The 21,537-nt window shown below is 48.1% G+C and overlaps 2 protein-coding genes across 3 annotated transcripts in view; both read right to left on the bottom strand.

The window, feature by feature from the left end:
- The window catches only part of kif28 (kinesin family member 28), a 14,135-nt gene extending 12,314 nt beyond the window's left edge, over positions 1-1,821 (bottom strand). For both annotated transcript variants that reach the window (XM_076050053.1, XM_076050062.1), the window contains exons 1-4: positions 1,348-1,821; positions 693-884; positions 241-291; positions 1-150 (exon numbers count right to left, since the gene is read on the bottom strand). The exon at positions 1-150 is cut by the window's left edge and continues 3 nt beyond it. In XM_076050053.1, the coding sequence (XP_075906168.1) occupies positions 1-150; positions 241-291; positions 693-884; positions 1,348-1,422 (468 nt within the window). In that variant the 5' untranslated portion in view covers positions 1,423-1,821. The remainder of the gene's footprint in view (positions 151-240; positions 292-692; positions 885-1,347) is intronic.
- A 1,216-nt stretch (positions 1,822-3,037) lies between these two features.
- Positions 3,038-20,907, bottom strand: ahctf1 (AT hook containing transcription factor 1). The gene is made up of 41 exons (XM_076050197.1): positions 20,717-20,907; positions 18,362-18,488; positions 17,771-17,921; positions 17,437-17,539; positions 17,118-17,298; positions 16,574-16,781; positions 16,315-16,431; positions 16,135-16,219; positions 15,890-16,040; positions 15,604-15,736; positions 14,952-15,133; positions 14,748-14,809; positions 14,336-14,464; positions 14,145-14,235; positions 13,913-14,002; positions 13,507-13,647; positions 12,973-13,077; positions 12,717-12,813; positions 12,486-12,609; positions 12,341-12,397; positions 12,074-12,220; positions 11,792-11,982; positions 11,550-11,694; positions 11,270-11,401; positions 10,960-11,107; positions 10,718-10,868; positions 10,510-10,608; positions 10,268-10,412; positions 9,904-10,116; positions 9,041-9,743; positions 8,794-8,910; positions 8,528-8,633; positions 8,094-8,215; positions 7,705-8,000; positions 6,969-7,551; positions 5,425-6,896; positions 4,923-5,145; positions 4,682-4,822; positions 4,487-4,587; positions 4,291-4,373; positions 3,038-4,135 (listed from the first exon to the last, which is right to left on the bottom strand). Exons 2-41 carry the CDS (start codon positions 18,480-18,482, stop codon positions 3,937-3,939), a joined length of 7,845 nt encoding a protein of 2,614 aa, XP_075906312.1. The 5' UTR covers positions 18,483-18,488; positions 20,717-20,907; the 3' UTR covers positions 3,038-3,936.
- Positions 20,908-21,537: the final 630 nt, after the last annotated feature.

Genomic DNA, 21,537 nt, shown 5'->3' with positions numbered 1-21,537 from the left:
ACACTGTCTGGTCTCCAGGTTGTCCCCGATGGCTTGGAAGAGACGCTCACACAGTTTGGGAATGAGGCCCTTGTTGGGCCCGTAGCCCACCATTGAGTAGCTCTTCCCCGATCCGGTCTGACCGTAGGCCAAGAGGGTGGCGTTGTAACCCTGCAGACAACACCGGCACATTCCTGACATTGCTGCAGAAAGTTAAGAGGAGGGAGTGAAGTAAGAGTGACTGAAGAACATCATCTCCACCTGCAGAGCATTCTCCAGGATTCCCTCTCCCAGGTCCTGGAACACACTGTCCTGGAGAAAGATGGAGGGTGCAAAGCACAAATACTTTGTTACTGTACTTTTAGATTTTTCAGGTATCTGTACTTTACGACTTTTTACTTTTACTCTCTACATTTGTACACAAGTGCTTGAACTTTGTACTCGTGATACATGTTTGTTACTTTTGTCTTTCAAAGTCTTTAAAAGATACAAACGTACTCAAGCACTAGAATGTTTATACTTTTGCCCCCTCTGCTTGATTGATGCTGAAGAACAACAACCACCTGGGAGACGCAACACTGACATTTGTCTGGAAACGGTTACGATTCCTACATTGCCACTGTTTTCATCCTAAACATCCACACAGTCTTGCGAGTGGCCCAAGAGCAGAGGAAAACTGCTTCTGTCCCACACTCTCGTCTCTGTCTACTGACCTGGTCAGCGTAGCGTCCTCCCAGTTCTTCAGCTACGTACAGGCCGCAGCGGTTTTGTATGAAGCCGCTGTGGGACCAGTACGCGTGGTCGAAACAGAAGGTGCGACTGCTGTGGCAGTCCCGGGGGTCCTGGATGGTGATGGAGCTGGACACCATGGAGATGATGCAGCGACTGCCTGCATTCTTCTCTCTCTGAGGAGGAGGAAGACGTTGGAGATTCTAAAGAAGGCTGATTATTTTTTTACCCTGCCTGCTTTTACAATTAGGCTACAGTCTTTTTGCAAAATCTAGTACTTTTAATTGTTTTTTGCCTCCTTTGTGTCCCTGTCTGTGACTTTGTACCATGGCCAGGTCTCCCTTAAAAGAGATGTCATCATAGGGACCACCCTGGTCCTGATTATGCAATGAATGGATGACTAAAATCTGAAGTTAAGAAACTATAGAAGAAGTATCTGGTTCTCAGTTATTTAGCAATAACCGAGAACAAATTTCTCTATTTTTATGACTTTCTATCCCTGAGTGTCTATAATTGTAAATTGAATACAGAACCCCAATTCAGTGAAAGTGTCACAACGTAAAACTACAACCCACAGTTACATTGAAGGAACAAATACTTGAAATCACAAATTGCAAAAAAGCTTTATTTTTGACTGACCTTGTTGAACGGTCGCACTCGGACGGCCACTTTGACACAGTCCTTGCCATGCACGTCCGAGACTTTGGCCCTCATGCTGCAGCGGGCAGGTGTCTGTCCTGGGACACTGGGCGATCAGCTGCTCCCTCACAGAGAACCAGGCTGGACTGTGTCGAGTTACATGACAACAGCAACACAGCAGCAGGAAAACAGACTCACATCCAAGCACAGTCACTCAACAATGGAATGTTATCTGTTTTTTTTGTTTTTTTGTTTTTTTTAGACCAATTAAGTGAAATTGGCTAATTTTTCCACGGCACAGTGGTTGAAAAACACAGGTGTAGTGATCATTGAAAATAATATTAGAACGCGAACCTGCAGATACAAACTATCAAGTGGCTTTTGCGAGCTTTTAGTTGGGGGAAGTGGTGCGTTTAAGATGTCAGCGGCTCACTTTCACCATCATGAATTATAGAGCGCCAGAGAGCTCCGGGATATCTGCCCTTCACTTGGCTCGTGTCTCATGTAGACAAACTGTTCGTCACGCCACCGCTAACTCCCGCTCCCATTCTTATGTTTTGTGTTCGCAGGCAGCGAAACTGAAGAAGCAGCGATTCTGCCTCTTCGGTTTCGCCCCTTTGAGCGACTTTAAGGCTGCTAGCGCGTTAACACCGGTCGACTGAAGCTCTTACGGTTTCGTACTTTTAGGACTTCAGTTGTGCGGATATTCTTGTCTAATAATTAACGACTCTGTGACTCAAGTGATCGTTTCAGGCTCCTACATTTTCTCTGCTAGGACTATTTTGACACAAGTCAACATTGTTGTAACAAAATCATTGTAAGCCCTATTAAAATGTCTTACAAAAATACGGTCGGGGACACTGAAGGCATAACACAGGTCAAGGGACCTCCGGTCTGCCTTGCAGCACTAACTCCGCCCACGCTGAGCTGGGACCCAGGGCTTCCACTGGCTCGGCTCGGCTCGGCTCGGCTCGGCACGGCTCGCCTCCGCTCCGTTAGCACGCGTTTCCACTGGCCGCTACACGGCTCCAACCATTACCATTTCGGCACCTGCTTCCTTGAGATTCCAAGCGGGCTGACCAGGGACCATAGTGCTGACGTAGTACATAGCAGGGCACTGATTGGATAAGAGTTTTGACGAAAACCTAAACCGCCATTTTTAAATGTCCCGCGTGTGGATTTGTACATTTTCACGGATTAAAAACTGAAATGCTTATGAAACTGTACCATGGGCAAACGAAGAGCTGGAGACGTTTTTGTTTTCGGTGGTCGAAGAATTTTTTTTTTTTTTTTTTGGGGGGGGGATGTTTGTTCAGCCTCATGGATGCGATCGGCGACGGGCCCGGTGGGCAACGGGAGGGACGCGACCTCAACTCAGCCAGTGGACGACGAGAGAATTGTCGGCCACGGCAATATTTGAAAGTCGCCGTGTAAACACACCCGTGCCAAGCCGAGCATTGCTAGTGGAAATGTGCCTGAACAGCCTCAGTTTCTTCCTCGACGCCGTTTCAGAAATGTCTGGCATCACAAACGGGCCGAGCTCTGATCTGTTTGTAAGGGACAATTAACTGAACCGTTGCTCCTCTCAGTAGTTCACTGCACACCTCAGGCTAATAGCAACGGCTTCGGGAGATTCAGCAGCAAATAAAAATCAATCAATCAATCAATGAGACAGAGGCCACACCAGAGGTAGAGAAGTTCAAGCTTTACCATGTTTATCAAAGAGCAGTCATCAAAAAAATAAGACATTCTACCAACAATCATCAGAAAATAGTTGCTCATGTGGGTTTTTTGCCAGAAGTTTAGAAACAAGTCTATGAACATTTTCCCCAAAACTATTTAAATTCCAAAACCGGTGTGCAAGTTCTTTTCTTTTTATTACATCACAACATCCCAACCGTGAACAAACAGCAAACAGTCATCTGATGGCATGAGCGAAGAAGTGACACAAAATATTATTATTATTATTAAAAAGTTTAAGACTACGGCAGATTCTGTATGATTAGGAGAACCGATGCATTCCAGACACGTCAAACTTCAAAATGAACAGTTTTTCTTAAGGGTTTATTTATTAACTTTATTTGGAACATTGCAAAAGACTATTTACACATTATTTAGTAAAAATGTCCACTGGGCTGCTTGCTTTGCCTCTTACGTAGAAAATGAATTATCTGTAGGCCTCAAAAACAAAAAACGCAGGGAAAAAAAAAGTTTTTAAAACGTGTCTGAAGCAGCTTCACTTCAGTCTCTCTTCCTTTTTAGCGAGAGCCCACAGGCTCCTCTGTGCTGATCAGCACTCAAGAGATTGATGGTGAGGAACTGTTGCGAGAAAGGACAGATGGATCAGGTGAGGTCGCAAGCTGCACATGTAAACTCTAAATAAAAATAGATTCCTCTTGGCGTCCCCCACCGGTGCGTTTGGTCACCATCAAAATGAACTGTTCACTGCTTTGATGTGACTGTTCAGAGAAGTTAACACACAGAGGAATCCTCCCGTCGTGAGTCCACGTGTAAAATCTTTCTCTCCTGCTTGGCGGAGAAAAAAAAAAAAAAAAAAAAAGGACCCCCCCCACCACCACCAATTCCCCTTCAGAGCTTCTTCCTTCGAGTGACGGGTTTGGTGAACACGGCGTCCATGATGCGTTTGCGCCGCAGGTTCCTGCCGGAGGTGGCGGCCTCTCCCTCCTTCATCCTCTTCTGCGCCCTTGGGAGCGGCTCGGCGGGGCTGGGCAGCGGCGAGATCAGCTCCACCTCGGCCACGGGCGCCAGCTCCGGAGCTGCTCTGGATCTGAGGGAGGGGGGGAGGGAGAGGAGGAGGAGGAGGAGGGACTCTTAGTTTAGAGCAACAAGACCATCACTTTTTTTTTTTTTTTTTAATCAAGATGGAGGAGTTTTATATCGTTTTCATTGATTTATTTCCTTTCATTTGTCGTGTCCTCTTACCTGGCTGTCCGTTTATTCGTTTTCCTGGTCGTTGCAACTCCAGCTGCTTTCTCCTCGCGATCTTCTTCTGAAGTCATTTCCTCCTGGAAGACGATGAAGGATATCAAAAAAAGAAAAAGGGGTTAAAAAAAAAAAGTCTTCCCACGAGCTCGTAGCACGTGTTCGCTTCGAAGCACAAATGGATTCCGGGCCTTACGTGAGGGGGTGCGGAGGCGGTGTCCACGGTGACCCTTCTCCTGCTGCGGGTCAGCGGAGCGGCCGACCCCTCGCTCGGCCCCGGAGACTCGCCTCTTTTAGCTGAGACACACAGAGACAACCCACGGTTAGACCCAGAACCCCCGGACGACGAGAAGGAGGAGGAAGAGGAGGAGGAGGAGGACACCTGCTTTACCTCTGGTTCTCCTCCGTGACAGGGAGAAGATGAAGGAGTTCTCAGTCGGACTGGTGTCCTCGGCGCCGCCGTCCTCCACCGGCTGCAGAGACTCGGTGTCCCTCCTGCTGCCTCTCGCCATCTTGGTCGCGACCAGTCCGTCTGAGAGCAGAATTCATCCAAAGGTTCAGTGTGTAGAATTTTTAAGGCCAGCTTCACCCCGGGACGGGACCGTCGGGACCAGACGAGCGAGACGCGGTACCTTCCTTCTCCTCGTCCTGCAGCCTCTTGATGAGGGCGTCGGCGACGGGCGTCTTGGAGTCCACCTCCAGCGGCGAGTCCAGCAGAGGTAGGTCTTCCTCGGGGGGGTCCCACAGTTTGCTCCTGGTGGTCCGGTGCGCATGCGCGCGGGACGGCTTGCTGCTGGACTCGAGGTCCGGCACGGTTTCGGCGCCGGCGGCGTCTCCCCTCGTCGCCATCGTGCTCTGGAGAAATTATACAGGCAAAGAGTTTTACCCACAAGGTCACATGGCAATACTCCGGTCCAGACCAAGCATGGGCAAACTATGGCCCGGGGGCCATATGCGGCATGTTAAGCTTTTTAACCCATCCCAGGGAACTTGAAGAAATCCGTCAGAGGGATTGTGCCCTTTGTGACATCACAAAGAGCTGCAACGTTTTAGCTGGAGGTATGGTTGGTCAAGTGACTGTCAGAGTAGGTGACAGCAGCAGGTGAGTGGGCCGCTGGATGGACTCGTCCTCACCTGTCGCCTGGACTGTCGTGTGGCTCTGCCGGGGCTCCACACTCTCGCCCTCTTCGCCTCCTCCAGGTCGTCGTCGTCCTCCGCCGGGGCGGCCCGCGCTTTGGCCTTGGGTTTCCTGCCGCGGCGTCTGGACGGGGAGGCGGGCGGTGCCTCCTCCTGCACCTCCTCCCGCACTTCCTCTTGCACCGCCTCCTGCACCTCCTCCTGCTCCTCCTCCTGCTCCTCATCCTCCTCCAGGTGGGTGTCCAGGGGCAGCGGTGCCGTCTCGGTGCCGTTGGGGATCCTCCTGCTGGACCTCCTGGGGGTTCCCCCCGGGGCGGCCCTGCGTCTGGCTGCAGTCGGGGTCCTGGAGCTCCTCAGCGCCGCTGACGGCTCAGCGTCTGCGTCCTCGCCGTCGGTGGTGGCAGCGGCGGGAACCTCTTGGCTGGACCTGGACCTGGTCGGCGCCCCCCTCTGGCGGCGGGCGGGAGAGGAGGCCTTGGAGCCTTTCTCCTCCTCCTCCTCCACCTCCTGCTGCTCCTCTTCCTCCTCTTTGGGAGGCTCCTGCTGAGCTTTGCGGGTGCTCCTCCGCGGCGTGCTGGGCTGAGCTGCGCTCTTCTTTCTGGGCGTGCGGCTGGGCGAGGCTGCGCGGGCCGGAGCGCCGGCTTCGACTCCGTCCATTTGAGGCTCCTCATCGGTGCTGAAGGTCACCGTCCTCCCTCTTGTCGTCCTCCGTGTGGGTGGAGCTTCCTTCTCCTTCTCCGCCACAGGCTCCTCCTCTTTCGGACCGTCCGACTCAGACAGTTCCTCCTCCACACTGGCAGTTTTCAGCTCTTCTTCTTCCTCGCCTCCTGCCGTCTCTTCTGTCTCGATCGCTTTCTCCTCTGCTGCTTCACCGTCCAGCTGGATTTCCCCGTCGACAGTTTCCACCTCTGCATCGACGGCGGGGGGCTCCTCCTGCTGCTCCGTAACTGCTGCTGCTTGTTCATCAGTTGTCATCATCTCATCTTCGTCCACTAGGTTGTCATGGAGCAAAGCGTGTTCCTCTGCTATCGACTCTGCTATCGACTCCTCAACCAGCACCACCGCTGCTGGTTCACCTGCCGGTTCACCTGCCGGTTCACCTGCCGGTTCACCTGCCGGTTCACCTGCCGGTTCATCAGCTGGTCCATTGGCTGGTTCATCAGCTGCCACTGCTGGTCCATCGGCTGGTTCATCGGCTGGTTCATCAGCTGGTCCATCGGCTGGTTCATCGGCTGGTCCATCAGCTGGTCCATCAGCTGGTCCATCAGCTGGTCCATCGGCTGGTCCATCGGCTGGTCCATCAGCTGGTCCATCGGCTGGTCCATCAGCTGGTCCATCGGCTGGTCCATCAGCTGGTCCATCGGCTGGTTCATCAGCTGCCACTGCTGGTCCATCGGCTGGTTCATCGGCTGGTTCATCAGCTGCCACTGCTGGTCCATCGGCTGGTTCATCGGCTGGTTCATCAGCTGGTCCATCGGCTGGTTCATCAACTGGTCCATCGGCTGGTTCATCAGCTGGTCCATCGGCTGGTCCATCTGCAGGACTCGTCTCAGAGACCAACAGCGCTGCGGCTTCCTGATCCTCTCGAAACTGCGCCAACTCTGCATCCAGTTGTTCGAACGAATCCACTGCCTCGTGGTTCGTCTGGACTTCAGTGACAGCTGGCTCTTCTTCACAAGCCTGATCGAAGAGGTCCAGCCCTCTCTTATGCTCCTCTTCCTCCTCGGCGCCTGTGCAAAGCGGAGCGTGCAAATCGTCGGTGCCAAAAAAGACGACCTCGGAGGAGGGCCGGGCGGGGGAGTCTGTGAGCAGCACGTCGTTCTTGACGGGCGGCGAGTTGGTGTCCTTGTCGGCTTCCTCGTCCACGTCCAGCATCAGGGAGAAGTTGCCGTGCGTCTCGGCCCTCGGCTCGTGCGGCTGGTGGAGCTCGTGCAGTTCCAGCTGGGAGGCGTCCATCAGGCCGTCCTGGCTCTCCATCAGCTCCAGGGGAACCAGGAGGGTGGTGGAGGGTTTGAGCTCCACGTACGACGACCCTTGCTCCACGGCCACGTCTGCCGACATCACGCCGTCTTCGTCGCCGAGTCTCACCATGACGACGTCGCCCTCCATGTCCTCCTCCACCAGCTGTGACAGAGCAGGACACAGGAAGGTTGTTTTTTTTTTTTTTTGGTAAACGCATATAACCAACTTGAAAATAAAAAACCTTGTGGAAAAAAAATCTCAAATTCTACTTCTTCTTTATCTACAAAAAGAATTGCAGTTATCTTAAGTCCTTACCTCTGCTACTGGGGGCATCAACGACAGTCCTGCAGCTTCCTGCTCGCTGAGACTTGGCAGGAAGTGAGTGTCAGCTTGGTGCACAAACACAGGAGTAGGCTGGAGGGGCGGCAGCCTCCCGTTACCCTGGACTTCCTCGATGATCTCCACCTCACTGCCAGAGTCCTCCTCCTCTTCCTCCTCCTCCTCTTCATCCTCCTTCTCTGCATCTTCATCAGACTCCTCCTCTTCTTCATCTTCCTCCTCTTCAGACACCGAACTAGAAAGCTCCTCGCTGTCATTCAAACTCACAACAGCTAAAACCAGAGAGAGAAACAAACAAAAGGTTCGTTAGCACATTAGTGAAACAACATTTGCTCTCGTGTCGATAACTGTCGAGTGTTTCTCACAGTGGGAGTCGGTGCCGGCTGGCTCGGAGGAGGTCACAGAGATGGTCGATTTTTGGCTGGTGAGCGCCGGAGGAGGTTCCGCAGACGCCTGCTCCTCCACTTCAACCTCACCGGGTGACACGCTGAGAGAAAAAGAAGCCAAATCAGCGGAGGGAATTGACAACGTTTGAGTGGTAAATGAGAAATAAAAGGGTGAAACAAAACACATGTGCACATTCTACACTGTGCAAACTGTAGCATGAAGTCTAACAAATACTGGCAATAACTAAAACATGAGGCACTCCCACTCCTCGAATATTGAGGACGAGATGAACTGCACGAGACAAAACTGTCCTGCCTATTTTTGTTCAACTGTACTCTGGCGATTTTACGCTCAGCTGGATATTTTTTGCCGTGGGTGTCAAAACTTTTTCCCAGAAAAGTGAAGCGCAAACCTGTCGAAAGATGTCTGCACTCGCGAAGCGCTGTGGATTCCTGAGCGGGTGAGAGGAGGCGACAGATCTGCGTCAAACAGATGTTTCTCCACAAACTCCGTCAGATCTGTCGATGAACACGGAGAATAAAAACCACCTCGTGTAGGTATTCAGTCAACATTCATATGACTGGATGGTAGACTGCCTCCAGTAAAAAAAAAACTAAAATAAAATGGAATATTTTTTGATATGTTGCACTGAAAAAAAATGTGTATTTGGACACAAACCTGCTGATTGCTCAGCTTCCTCCTCTGGTTCATATCCGGTTTCAGTGGCTTCAGGCTGGACGTCCTGTTGCAGCGGCGTAGTGGCTTCATGCTGGGATTTCACCTCATTGCCGTCGCCTGGGCGGACAAATTGAATCAAGTGATGTTTTGGAACCTCCTAAATTCAATGAGTTATTTTTGCTCCCACACAGGACTGGAATGAATCAATGAGAAGCAGACGACGGGAGATGTTTTATGGACGACCTACCTCGGCTGTAACTGAACAGGTCTGCAGCTCCGTGTGGTGTGGAATCAAAGTCTGCATCCTGTTTTTTGACTTCTCTCTGGACCTCCTCCTCCTCTTCAGCCCCCTGTTTCATATAGACTTCCATCGCCTCCTCCACTATCTGCTCTTCGTTTGCTTCCTCTTCTTCTCCCACTCCGTCTTCAGTGGTCTGAAGAGGCTGTTGCTGAGCGGGTGGTGCGGGACTCTCCTCCTCCGCTTGCTCCTCCGCTTGCTCCTCCGCTTGCTCCTCCGCTTGCTCCTCCGCTTGCTCCTGCTCAGCAGGCGGCTGGATGTCCACCGTCACTACATCCTGGTCTCTCTGCGACGGCGCCTCCTCCCCATCTTGCTCGTTAGAGAGCGGCGCATCAAAAAATTCCAGAGTGGTGTCGGTCGACCGGACAGATGTTTGGCTGGCGTCAAAGCTCAGGATGAGCTTTGCAGGAGCTCCCTCAGACAGTCTGCTCCGTGCGGAGACCTTTTGGCTGGTTGCTGAGGTAGTGTCAAAACTCCTGGGCTCTGCAGAGGGAACAGCACCTTCAGGGGACGCGAACTTCACACCAGGTCGGTCCGCTTCCTCCTCCCCGTCCTCTTCCTCCTCCGCAGGATATGAGGACCAAGTCTTGTGTGTAGCTTTCATTGGCGTGGAGCTTCTGGCCAGCAAACTAATCTCGCTGTCTGCTGCCATCTAGAGAGGGAGAGAATCAGCTTCAGAGAAACATTGTGACAAAGACAAAACTCAAACTTTCCTGTCAACCAGGCAAAGATATTATTACGTGATTTTTAAATTGCTCTTGCTTACATTCTAAATTATTTTTAGAGTGATTCTTTCTGATTCTCTGCCTTACCCCATTGGTCCACCGTACGCCCTTCTCCGGTTCACATGACTCCTCTTCGATGAAACTGATTCGGCTCTCTTTGCTGCGCAGCGGCGGAGTGATGGAGCGTCCGGGGGAAGCAGACGGCGTGGCCACAGGTGTGGGCCTCAAGCTGCTGCGCAGGATGGATTGTGGGGTGATGGCTGAGAACACAGGGCCAGAGGCAGCCAAGGCTCGGGCTCGCTGAGAGAGCAGGGACGTGGAAGTGACAAATTACAAAGACGCAACGTGATCGCAAACCACACAGAAGATGACTGAATAAAGACAGAAGGGTTTGCTTCAAAACTTTAGAAGCGTAAAGTAAAACCCACTGAAATTTTGTTACTTGACCCACCTTGACAACCTGTGGTGTTTGCAGCAGGCTGAGTTCAGGGGCTTTGATGACATTCTTTGGGGAAACCCAGGAGCTGGGAGGTCTGGGTGGGCTGAGCAGGCGAAGAGGTGTCTGACAGGAAGGCTGGACTACCAGGTCCATCAGCCTAAGTCACATGATCACGTAGAAAATATGAACACATTAGTGCCGTTCGAGTCATTGTAGTTTTATAATAATTCCTGATCTGTAATTTGAGACTCTACCTTGACTTCCGTTTTGAGGTCATGGCGATTGGAGTTCCCAGGAAGGGGTCAGAAAGAGCCAATGAGGGCTTGGGGCTCTGAAGCCCAACTGCTCTCGGGCTTCCAGAAACACATCAGTAAATGAATGCATGAGTAAATGATTAAACGGCTCAACTCAATGACAATAATTGATACAGGCAGACAGAGAGACAATATTATTTCTGCTCACCTCCTGGAGGGGGAGGACTGCGGGGTAGCTCCCTTGCCAAGCCACACCTCCTCGATTTTGTTTAAGACACTGTTGATGAAACCAGCCCTGGACATCACCTTCTCGTTGGCTGAGCGTTTGCTGATGGTCGACAGCGGCTGTGGCCGAGAGACTAGAAAGAAGAACGTACATCAAGTCACTTAATCAGCTGATGTGGTGGTAACATTCTGAGCATTAACAAAAGTCGAGCTCCCCCCCCGCACCTTCTCTGTGTATGGAGGGTGGATGCTGGTAGGGTTTGGCTCGCTCCATGGCAAGTTTTCTCTGAACTCTGGGCAGAACTTTGCCGTACTGGTCCAGTATCGAGTTCCTGGTGTTGTACCGTTCTTTGAGTTTTGGGACTCTCTCATTCTAGAAAATGGTTGGAGGGGACGTGCAGAAATAAGCAGCAGGAGGCGAAAACTGCACTGAGTGGAAAAATCTTGTGCAAGTACTCTTGCTGTGAAAAAACATGCAAAAGAAACAAGGTGAAAATGGATCTGTGAACAGGCTGATGGGATACATCCAACATACCACTTGGTTCATTCTGAGGCTGTGATTGAGCTGCAGGGCAGGAATGTAGTTGGCCTGCTGAAGATAATGAACCATCAAGAGTTCTCTATTGTGGAGACCCCCTGTGCCTTGAAGGAACTTCTCGAAACATTCCTGGAAGAAAAACAAAAAAAGGTTCAGGCACCAGTTTTATAATCTGAAAGCAGAAACAAGAATGAATCTTCTCTAACGCTACAAATTATGGATTTCCAAATGGATAAAAAAAACAATGAATGTGTTAACATTGTTCAATGCCTCCTACCTGTTCGCTGAGCCCCAGTGGCAGTTTGAGCAGCTCCTTGATGAGGTTCAGTTCCTGGCAGCTCTCATACAGGAAACCCAGCAGCTCGCCCATGTTGAGGCGGGTGGAGTGCTGCCGGATTAGCGCCCATGCCTCGATAATACACCTGATGGTACAACGCTTGGTTAGCAGAGGTGAAATGAAGAGTTGACTTGTCAAAAACTACATGATGCTCAGATCAAAACACAAAACAAACACATTACCTGTTGTGTAGCAGTACTGATAGGCAAAGTTTGGCTTGGGATGTGGAGGAAACTGGAGGTTTCATAACATGGAAATAACGTAATGCCACAGAGTGCTGGCCCTGGCACATCAGTGCGTGCAGGACCCGCTCGTGCTGCCACTCAAACTGGCACTGAGAAGCTGCTGGATGAAGGAGCAGCTCGAATGAACTCTGAAAGGAGGAATGTGTGACAGAAACAGAGTTCACAACTGCTGCACCCTTTCGGAATCCACAATTAGAAGAAAGAAGAATTCCATCCCACCTGGTGGTCGTTATGGTCTAGCAGCCAGAGGCCTTGGACTAGTTTCACAAGTCCAATCGGGATGGCAAATGCAATGGGGAAAGACTCCACTGACGCTCCCTCCTTGGTCGGGAAGGAATACATCACATCTAGCAACAGGTAAATCACCTGGAAGAACAGGTCAAGGCTCATACAGGAAGTAGAATTCAGTAACTCTGAAAAAAAATTTCATCAGCAAAGTACTGGCAATGGGGGGAGGCTATACAATATGGCTCCACTTAAGGATACAATGGCATGTTTGGCAGCTTCATCAATGTTGTCCAGGAGATAAATGTCCAACAGGGCCTGCGGATCCAAAAGTAGAAAAATTGATTCTTGCAAAACAAAAACACAAGAGATTCAGCTGAAAGACGGTACAGAGGTTCCTGCTTACGTGCAGTGTGGGAGGTGGGTACTGCCCTGTCCCACCCTCGTCCCTTTTCCACAAGTTGGTCAGGTGTTCACCGCACTGGCCAACCAGGCCATCAATCATGAGGCAGTCTGCACACCACTTCCCTCTGAGCAGAAAGAGTGGAAGATTAGTAACTGCTCAGAGGTAGAACAGCTTTGGTATAATGTGTATACTTTGATTCCAATATATTATATATAATTATAGGGTGCTTACTTAGCCAGCCTGGTCAGCTCCTCCCGACGCATTGTGTAGTATTGGCTGATGGCAGGATGAGAGTAATAAGGTCTAGAAATCTGGAGAGCATCATCATCTAGTTGGCAGGTCAGAGAAGAATAGAGAGACGTCATTACAGTGTCACTGGAAGAAGATTGAAGGCTAAAATATCTCAAAATCAGAAGCATTTCGACCACATATCGGCATTAAAAAAAACAATTATCAAGCACAAGAGATGAATCCAGTAAAAATATACCTGATCCTTCAGGAAGCAGACCAGTGCGACAGAACCACAGCACCACCTGGGCATATTTGGAAATCAGACTGGACACCATGTTCTTGTTCATCAGGCCCACCAGACCTGCACAATCAAAAGCAAACAATGACTGTAAACTAATGGAAATAACAGCGCCACAGTATTGCTGTGAAGAAAGAGGAAGGTCATCCAGAACTTTTATATTAATATCACCACCGTATTTTCAACAAGATAAAGGTTCAACTCATACCAGTAAGTCTTGAAATAATTGCAATTTACCAGTGCACACTTTTGAAGATTGAGACTGTTTTAATCTTAAGTTTTTAAATCAACAAAAAATATGCAAAGATACTGTACTTATATACTGTATTTAAATGATAATTTCTTTCTCTCAAACTCTCCTTAACAAAGACACACACAGCTGGACACGCAGTAAATGATACAAAGCACTGAGGTTCTGACAAACTTGGCACCAGATGACAGAGGCACCTTTGGCTCACTGTGCGGGCGGAAAAGAAAACCAAGGCACGGCACCTTTCTGTGTGAGCTCCTGAGCTTCGCTGAGGAGGCAGTGGAAGATGGTGCTGAGGTTGGTGAGCAGCCTCTGGCTGTGCTGCAGCAGCTGCAAGGTCTGAGGGTCTGTGAAGTTGGACGAGCTGTCGAACAGTGGCGCACCTGCACAACAGACACAACACAAGTGCCTAAGAACTAACACTAGCAAACACTTTTAGGTAAGAACTGACTTCATACCTAAAAGTTAGGTTTAACAATTTTGTACTGTGACCTTAACATGCCATGAGGTTGAGTTGTTATAACATTAGAAACAAAATAAATGATGCAATTATCTAATTTTATCGACTCAAATTAAATTTCGGCATCTCTTTTATTCCTTCCTCCTTAACAAAGAAGACAATTGATGAAATAATGAATTAAAACATACAGATGCCATCCAGTTCCTCTTTAGTCTGCACTACTTTGTTCCAGGCCCAGTCCAATATGTAGCGCAGGTTGAGAGCAGAACCTGGTTGTTCTGTGAAACAGCAGACGGAAAAACAAAACAAACGCATATTACGGTTTACCATCAACTGGCAGCGCGTGAACAGATCAAACAATAACAATACCGTGTGTGCATATAAAATTATGGAGGGTCTGTTCCATAGTAAACATCTCACCTTCTGCAGTCCACTGCTTGATGCAGCCAGTAATCAGTCCCAAGGAGCTGGTCTCTACAGCGGTGGATAAGATGGCGTCCAGTTGCTCCTCCTATCAGTATATCCAGTTATATACGTACCCGTGACCAAATCCAGGGAATAAATGGATGACTTTGTGAATTGAAGGGAGAAAGAAGCTTTTTTTGGTGTACCTGAGAGAGGCTGGAGGCCTGCGTGTCAGCCAGACGAGAGGACAGCAGACCGGACATGAGGCAGCGAGTGTAGCTGGTGGAGATAACGTCACTTGAACATGGAGCAGCTTTCTTCAAGAAGCTCAGGGTCTGTTGGTAAAGGAAACTATTACACATCTGCGTGATTTCATTCCCGTTACACCAATGTACTCAAATATGACATGAAAACTGCCAAGTGCCCCCGAGGAAAAAACATGATCATCATCTGATTAGTCCAGCGGAAAAGGAAAAGACAAACAGCTAATTATTATGTGGAGCAAATCTTATAGAGATACTTACTGCATTTGTATAAAGCTACCTTAATAAAAGTATTTTCCAAATTTGGCTGTACGGCATTATATTACCAGTGAGGTGAACAGGGTGAGAAACTTGCCTCTTTCTGATACCCAGAGCAGGTTAAGTGCACAATTCCAGATTTCAGCAAGCAGGTAGCATCTGTTCCACAAAACAACAAAATCAAAATCAAAATTCAACTGCGTTGGCAAAACAAAGATTATTAAAAGATTTTAATAACACACGTTTACCATCTCTGTCAAAGAATCTCAAGTTGTCCTTTTAGGAGCGCGTCTCCACTTACCAAAGTTATAAGTGGTGGGGTTGAAGTACTGCTCTGGCGGGGGGCAGGTAAAAGGCAGTCCCCTGCTCAGGCTGCGGTCGTGCACCACCACATCCAGAAGGGCAGGAGAAGACACCATCTGCACCACGCGGTCCAGAGACCAGACTGCCAGGTAAGGACAGTTCAGCAGAGACTCCCCCGTCCTGGCAACATGCACATGTGGTCAGGTCCAGTGTCACAGTGAATCCACAGATAAAGACCACAGAGTGGAGAGGAAACAGTGAGCGCTAGCATACATGGACAACAGCTACTTGTGTGTTTTAGAACTTCATTAACCAAGTGTGACTACAATTCCAGATTTGTGTCAGTCAAGTTACTTGGATTTGCATTTACACGATTGTTGAGTGCATAAAACATCGGGTTGTTAATTTTTAAAAAGAAGAAAATAAGACATTCTTATTATAGACATTATCATTATCATAGCACCTACACCTGCCTGCTTCTTTTCAACATACTGCACTAATTTTACTGGTTATTTAGTCAATTATGGCACACCCCCCATTAGTCAAACAGTGTAAAAGATGACAGCCGTATGATGCAAAATGAACCGGAAGCCCGAGCTTCCTTACAAAACAGGGACAAGGAAATCTCTTGAATCCAGCCTCCTGCGTACCGTAAAGAATCTGGCATCTGAGCGTGGTACCAACGGTTGATGTCAAACACCCCAATGTAGGTGGTCGGCGTTCCCTGACCGTAGGCCTTCACCTGCCAGCTGAAGATGGACACGCTCGTGTCGGGAGACGCGACTGGTGGGGTGGGAGGGGAAATGACAAGCTTAAAAACCAAACAGACGTACAGTGTACACTTGTTTCTATTCTTTTTACTAATCACAGGGCAGTGGGAGAACTCCATAGATTCAATTCCCCGAGTGATGTTTTTCCAGGTGGAGCCTTCGGTACCTTCGCTCATGCTGTCGTCCCTGTCCGGATGAGGTCTAAACTTCTCGATAGTCTGGCAGCTCAGCAGGCGGGTGTTAGTGGTCTGTGTCCTGAGAGCAGGAGCTGAGCCAGATAAATCCTGACTGAAACGCTCCTCACAATACTCCAGACCCTGCGTGATGAAGAACAGGCAACAAAGTTAAGTTGTGTGATGTCCGGGACGTGACACGGGAACGGCTTTGCAAACGACTCCTTTCGCTACGGACCTCATAGAGGATCTTGCCAGAAGCCAGGCACTTCCTTTCACTGAAGGCCAGCTGAAGGAGGCGGAGGCTGACCACATCTCCTTCGCTGTGTGGGAGTGAGAGGAATCGCAGGAAACGTAAGCGCAAATCAAAACAAGACCATCTTTCAACAGTGGAGACCTTGTCCGGTGCAGATCTTACAGGTCCTGAGCAGACTGAACAGCCCAGAGGTAGCAGCAGTTCCTAGGGTCGTTCTCTGGCTCCTGGAAGGTGAAGGCATGCACAGGCACCCTGCCACCCTCCAACTGTGAGTGATACCTGGGCACGGAAAAAAAAAATTAAACAAGCGTGTCACTGAAAACACAGAAAACATTTTTAAGAACATAACAAGACAGGGTGAATGAAACACTCAGTGTTGCCACTGAGAAACAGAGACACAGGAATTGATTTTCAGACTCACTCTTTCTTCAGAGTCTTCATGTTCCAAAGCTGTAGGTTTCCATCAGAGAAGCCCACGGCCAGATGGTTGGTCCGGGAGATGAACTGCACCGCCGTGGCTCCGACTCCGCTGGCTCCACTCAGCTGCAGACAGAGGTGTCGGCCCTGCCTGGTGCTGACCTCTCTGAGCCGGGGGATCTCCCCGGGAGACTTGGTGACCACCTGCAGGTCTGCCAGGAAAGATCAGGACAAAGAGTGAGATGCTTTTAGATAAGGTTAGAGGGACACACACACACACACACACACACACACACACACACACACACACACACACACACACACACACACACACACACACACACACACACACACACACACACACACACACACACACACACACACACCATCTTGTATATTGGCAAATGCGTGTGGCCTACAATAGTGGCGGATAACTACAATACAACAAGGCTTTTCTCTATGACTAAGTGTAAAGAAGTTTGTAAGAGTACAGCAGTAAGCGTGTGTAGACATAAACTCAACACGTTTCTCTGCTGCGGACCCTTTACCTGAGGCCTCCAGTTCACTTTGGCTGCAGGAGAGGTCGTCCAGGCAGAGGTCCACGAGCAGGACATGGCCGAGATCTGTCGCGACGGCAGCAATGCCAAAGAACCACCGCAGGCTCTGGTGAAGGTGCTGGGTTGATGTGCTGGCGCCACCGTAACTCACCAGTGGCTCAATAGCTGTTATCTAGACATCAGAGAGGGTTCGAGAAAGAAAATTAGAAGCTTCGGGTTTGTGTTGCCAGGAGAAGCTGGAACTGTTCAACGCTCAACAACAAGGGTGAAAGAAAACAACAACAAAACTTCACCCTATACGTCAACTCACCCTGCCTGGTATAACGACAGCTTTGACCACCCGTGACAGTCCCAAGTCATAGAGACACAACACACTGCCCTCAGCCTCCTCCAGGCCCACCAGCAGTCCAGACCTGGGACAATAAAAAAAGCAAAAGACTTTAATTCCAAATGCATTTTCCCAATTAGAAAAATAGAACTGATAAAATAAGAAAAAATATATTTCCCCGTGACAAAAACAGATGCTCAAGATAGACTTGCAACAAGCCTGCATCTCGAGCATGACTTGTATTTTTAGCAGCTTGTTTTCACTAATTACAATTTATGTCTGACAGAGAGAAGGAAACCAGAAGCAGAACTCTGACCGCTTGAGCCAGCTGAAATCCCGGGCGGCAAGGACGCTCGGTGGGTGCTCAGCGCCGCCGTTGAAGCAGTACGCAGACAGGCGTTCTCCCGTCATCGCATGGGCGACTTCCAATTGGGGACCACAGGCCAGCCAGACCAGCCCGCTCCGGCCTGGACGTACAGGCATTAAGAAGAAGAAGAAGAAAAATAACCATTATTAGTACCAGCATTGTCACTGAAGTTCAAAACATAAACAGCTTGTGAGGTAATGATCTGCAACCAGATGTTATTTATTTTTCTAATTCAAAGCCATGTGCAATTCAAACATTTGAAACACACAAAAAAAAAGCACTTTTCCATGTTAACACAGCAGTCACAAATGTACAAACACAAATAATGCAGCCCAGTGAAGGGAAAACAGTGTTTCAGATGAACCATAAACACCTCTGGCAGGCAGTTAATGCATAAAAATATTTAGATCATAATTACAAAACACTCTATTACCTATTTAAATGGTAGGGATAAATAAGAATAATGATATCCATTTTTATTTTTTCTTTGGTACAGAACCTCTATCTCTTGAAACAGTCATCTCTTAATCAATCACTTACCGACAGTGAACCTGCCATGTAGCACCGAGTTGAGGGTGATCTCATCCTCCCTCAGAGCTTCCACAGTCACTCTCGGGAAAGGCAGCAGACTGCTGGTGACTTGAGCCGTGAGACTGTGCATTGTTCACTGCATATGACATAAAGGTTAAAAAGATGGTTTGAGACAGCGGTCAGACAACTTGTTGTTGTTTGTGAATCGGTGCTCGCAAACTAATAGAAATCATTTTCCAAAAACTTTACCCTGCTCTTGCATCTATTTCTTTGTCACTGGTGAAATGAAATGAATGAAGAAAAATAAGACGAACCTATGACCAACATGTCCTTTCGCAAAACCAGCCCACACACACACACACACACACACACACACACACACACACACACACACACACACACACACACACACACACACACACACACACACACACACACACACACACACACCCTTAAAAGCCCTGCTGGCATTCATTGTACAAAGGTGCTCTTTCTGTGCGACACACAGCTGCACCACCAGCTGTCAGAAAGTGTGCTGTCAGCTGATTGCTGACAACTGGGGCTAGAAAAACACACTATTGCACATCTGTTTGCATATGCAAGACCTAATGTGATAGAGTAAAGTAGAATCATTAAAACAAAACAAAACTGTGAAACATTCAAACGTGTGTGTACACTGCGGGTTAAAGGCAGAGGAAAGCAATTTGTACCGACACTGATATTAGCAATTTTATGTCTTCAAGGCCCTTAAAAGAACTCCACCTAAGGCCATCTCACTCAGACTCAACTACGTATTGGATTCCTACAAGTAAAACTGTCTATCGCCATTCATGCATTCATTTGGAATCTTAAATTAAATATGCCTGGAAGACGTATTTAAGCCAAAATTGCAAACGTGTGCTGTCCTCTTCACTTGTTATTGAACAACCGACGCTCATGAAAGATAACGTTATCCGGAGGAGAGCTAACATCGCAACATGTCCAAGGCCGTCTCTGCCGCAGCCTAAAAACAGCGAGGCAATCCGTCTGTTTCAAACGTGGACACAACACTGCCCTCTGTGATCACACCGGGAAAACACAGTGGATTTGAGTGAACTCCCGCGCAACGAGCCTGTCATTCGGATCCACATGCGATGGCGTGAGGGTGAGCGCTCATGCAAACTCTAGGAACTGAAAGCACCGATCATAAAGACCATAAAGACAGAGGCATAAACTAGTAGGCTCACTGTGAAAGATTAAGACAGAAGCAAAAAATAACTAAATAAATAAAATAAATCTAACTTCCAACGCAATCAACTGCCAAATGTACCGCTCACGTGTCAAAGTGACATGTCCGTGTGTGGAAGCCGGCCACTTATAATTAATAGCGCTCCAAAGTGAACAAATTATTTTAAATCACCCATACGTCAAACGAACAAAATAGGCTTCAAACGTAATTTAAGGAAGCCTGCTGGACATTTAGAGCAATGAGTTAGCATATCCAGAGCATATATTAGCTTCAAAAAGCAGCTATTAGCATCAAAAGCTAGCATCATGATGTAAACAAAGACGCAATTGCATTTAACCACAATAGAAATAGCATGGTGGTACCGCACACACTTGTAAAATACACTATAATTCACTATCGTTTTTATAAGGATACGTCGCTGTCCACCACACTTTCTTTCGTACATTAGCAGGCTATCCGGTTAGCCTGCAAGGTCAAGAGGATTACAGTTTTACCTGTATAACGCTGAAGTTAATGTATCTGATAAAGCTAACTAATTGTATACAACAAGAACACAGCACTGACACCACAAAATCCAAGTTGCCGTTACAAGCACACAGTTGTCAATTGTCTTTAAGTTAAAATTGAATATATTGGAGAACAAAGTTTGGGTGGCTAGCGACCGCAGCACTAAGAGCAACACTACCTTCGCTTATTTGAAACAAAATAAAGACTGTTAATAATACTTAGGGCGACACACTGTTGGCGGTTGTAAACATTGACCTCTTCGTATTTTCTGGAGTTAACCAATAACAACAACGTGCTGCCAGTCTGGTGTACAACTGGATGGAACCGTTTAGCGAGGTAACCGCTAGGTATTGTGGCAGTTCTAGCTAACACACCCAAATGCCATGCAAGTTAATGTAGTTAACACATTAAAGCGATTTCAAACAAACTCGCCAGTTCAGTCCACGAATGGATAGCAATAAAAAGTATTTCCCTATTAATGTTGCTTGACAGAAGCTAAAGTCGTGAGCTCGGCTTGTTAGCTCACCCGTAAGTGCGTTGGAAAACGTGATGCAGTGTGCCGCTATCTGCTACCACCGTTAGCGTTACACTACCTGTCGGTTTATGACGGCTCCAACGGGGCCACAAACCTTTTGAGTTCCTAGACGACTGTCCTGAATCCTTCCCTCCTCGGTCATAATCCAAATCTGAAGTACAACTCGGCAAAGCAGTCCTCTCCGCGCTCCAACCAAATAACTAGCAGGGGATGCTTCCTCCTGCTTTGGCACCTCGAAACGCAGACAGACAGTGCGCCACCTTCTTCTTCTTCGCGAAAGTCTTATCAGGTTAGATACAGTCATGACGCAGTACTGCCCTCCTCTGTTGGCAACGAGTTACTGCCTGTATCTTGATTCCTCGAAAGCACCAAATAATATCTCACAAACAAATGATTGAAACTCTGCGAAATGAAATCTATTTTATTTAAGGCTTTACGTGGAATGCATAGGTCTGTCGTAACAAAAATTAGTAGTAACTGCATGATAGAGAACAGAAACTATGACATTGTACGTCAAGCTCATATGTTAATAATACCCAATAAAATGTGAGCTACGAGGTTTGGTACAAATCCTAAAGATAATACTTTTGTATTTCAATGTTTTTGTCGTATGTAATATTATATATATATATATATTTTTTTTAATGGAACCAAGAGCCTGGGATAAAGCATTTCAGATGAGAGAAATAAAAACATAAAATGTGACTGCCGTTTTGATTTGTTTTTGTTATACATTTAAAAACATTACCGGGTGACTTATAAGTCAAACCACAAGCTACGCTGTTTGCAAAGAAATAGGTTTAGATTAAAGCACACTAAAGTTCAGATCAGAGCGTATAACTCCAGTTCTGAAGACTTTACACCGGCTCCTACAGTCAGCTGTACTGGTCTATAAGTCACAGAGTTGTTTAGGTC

Source organism: Nelusetta ayraudi, unplaced genomic scaffold, assembly GCF_046127955.1.
Source record: "Nelusetta ayraudi isolate G7.1 ecotype Tasmania unplaced genomic scaffold, CSIRO-AGI_Nayr_v1 ptg000005l, whole genome shotgun sequence".
NCBI lineage: Eukaryota > Metazoa > Chordata > Actinopteri > Tetraodontiformes > Monacanthidae > Nelusetta > Nelusetta ayraudi.
Note: the sequence above shows the minus strand (reverse complement) of the source record. Positions and strands in the feature narration are given on the sequence as shown.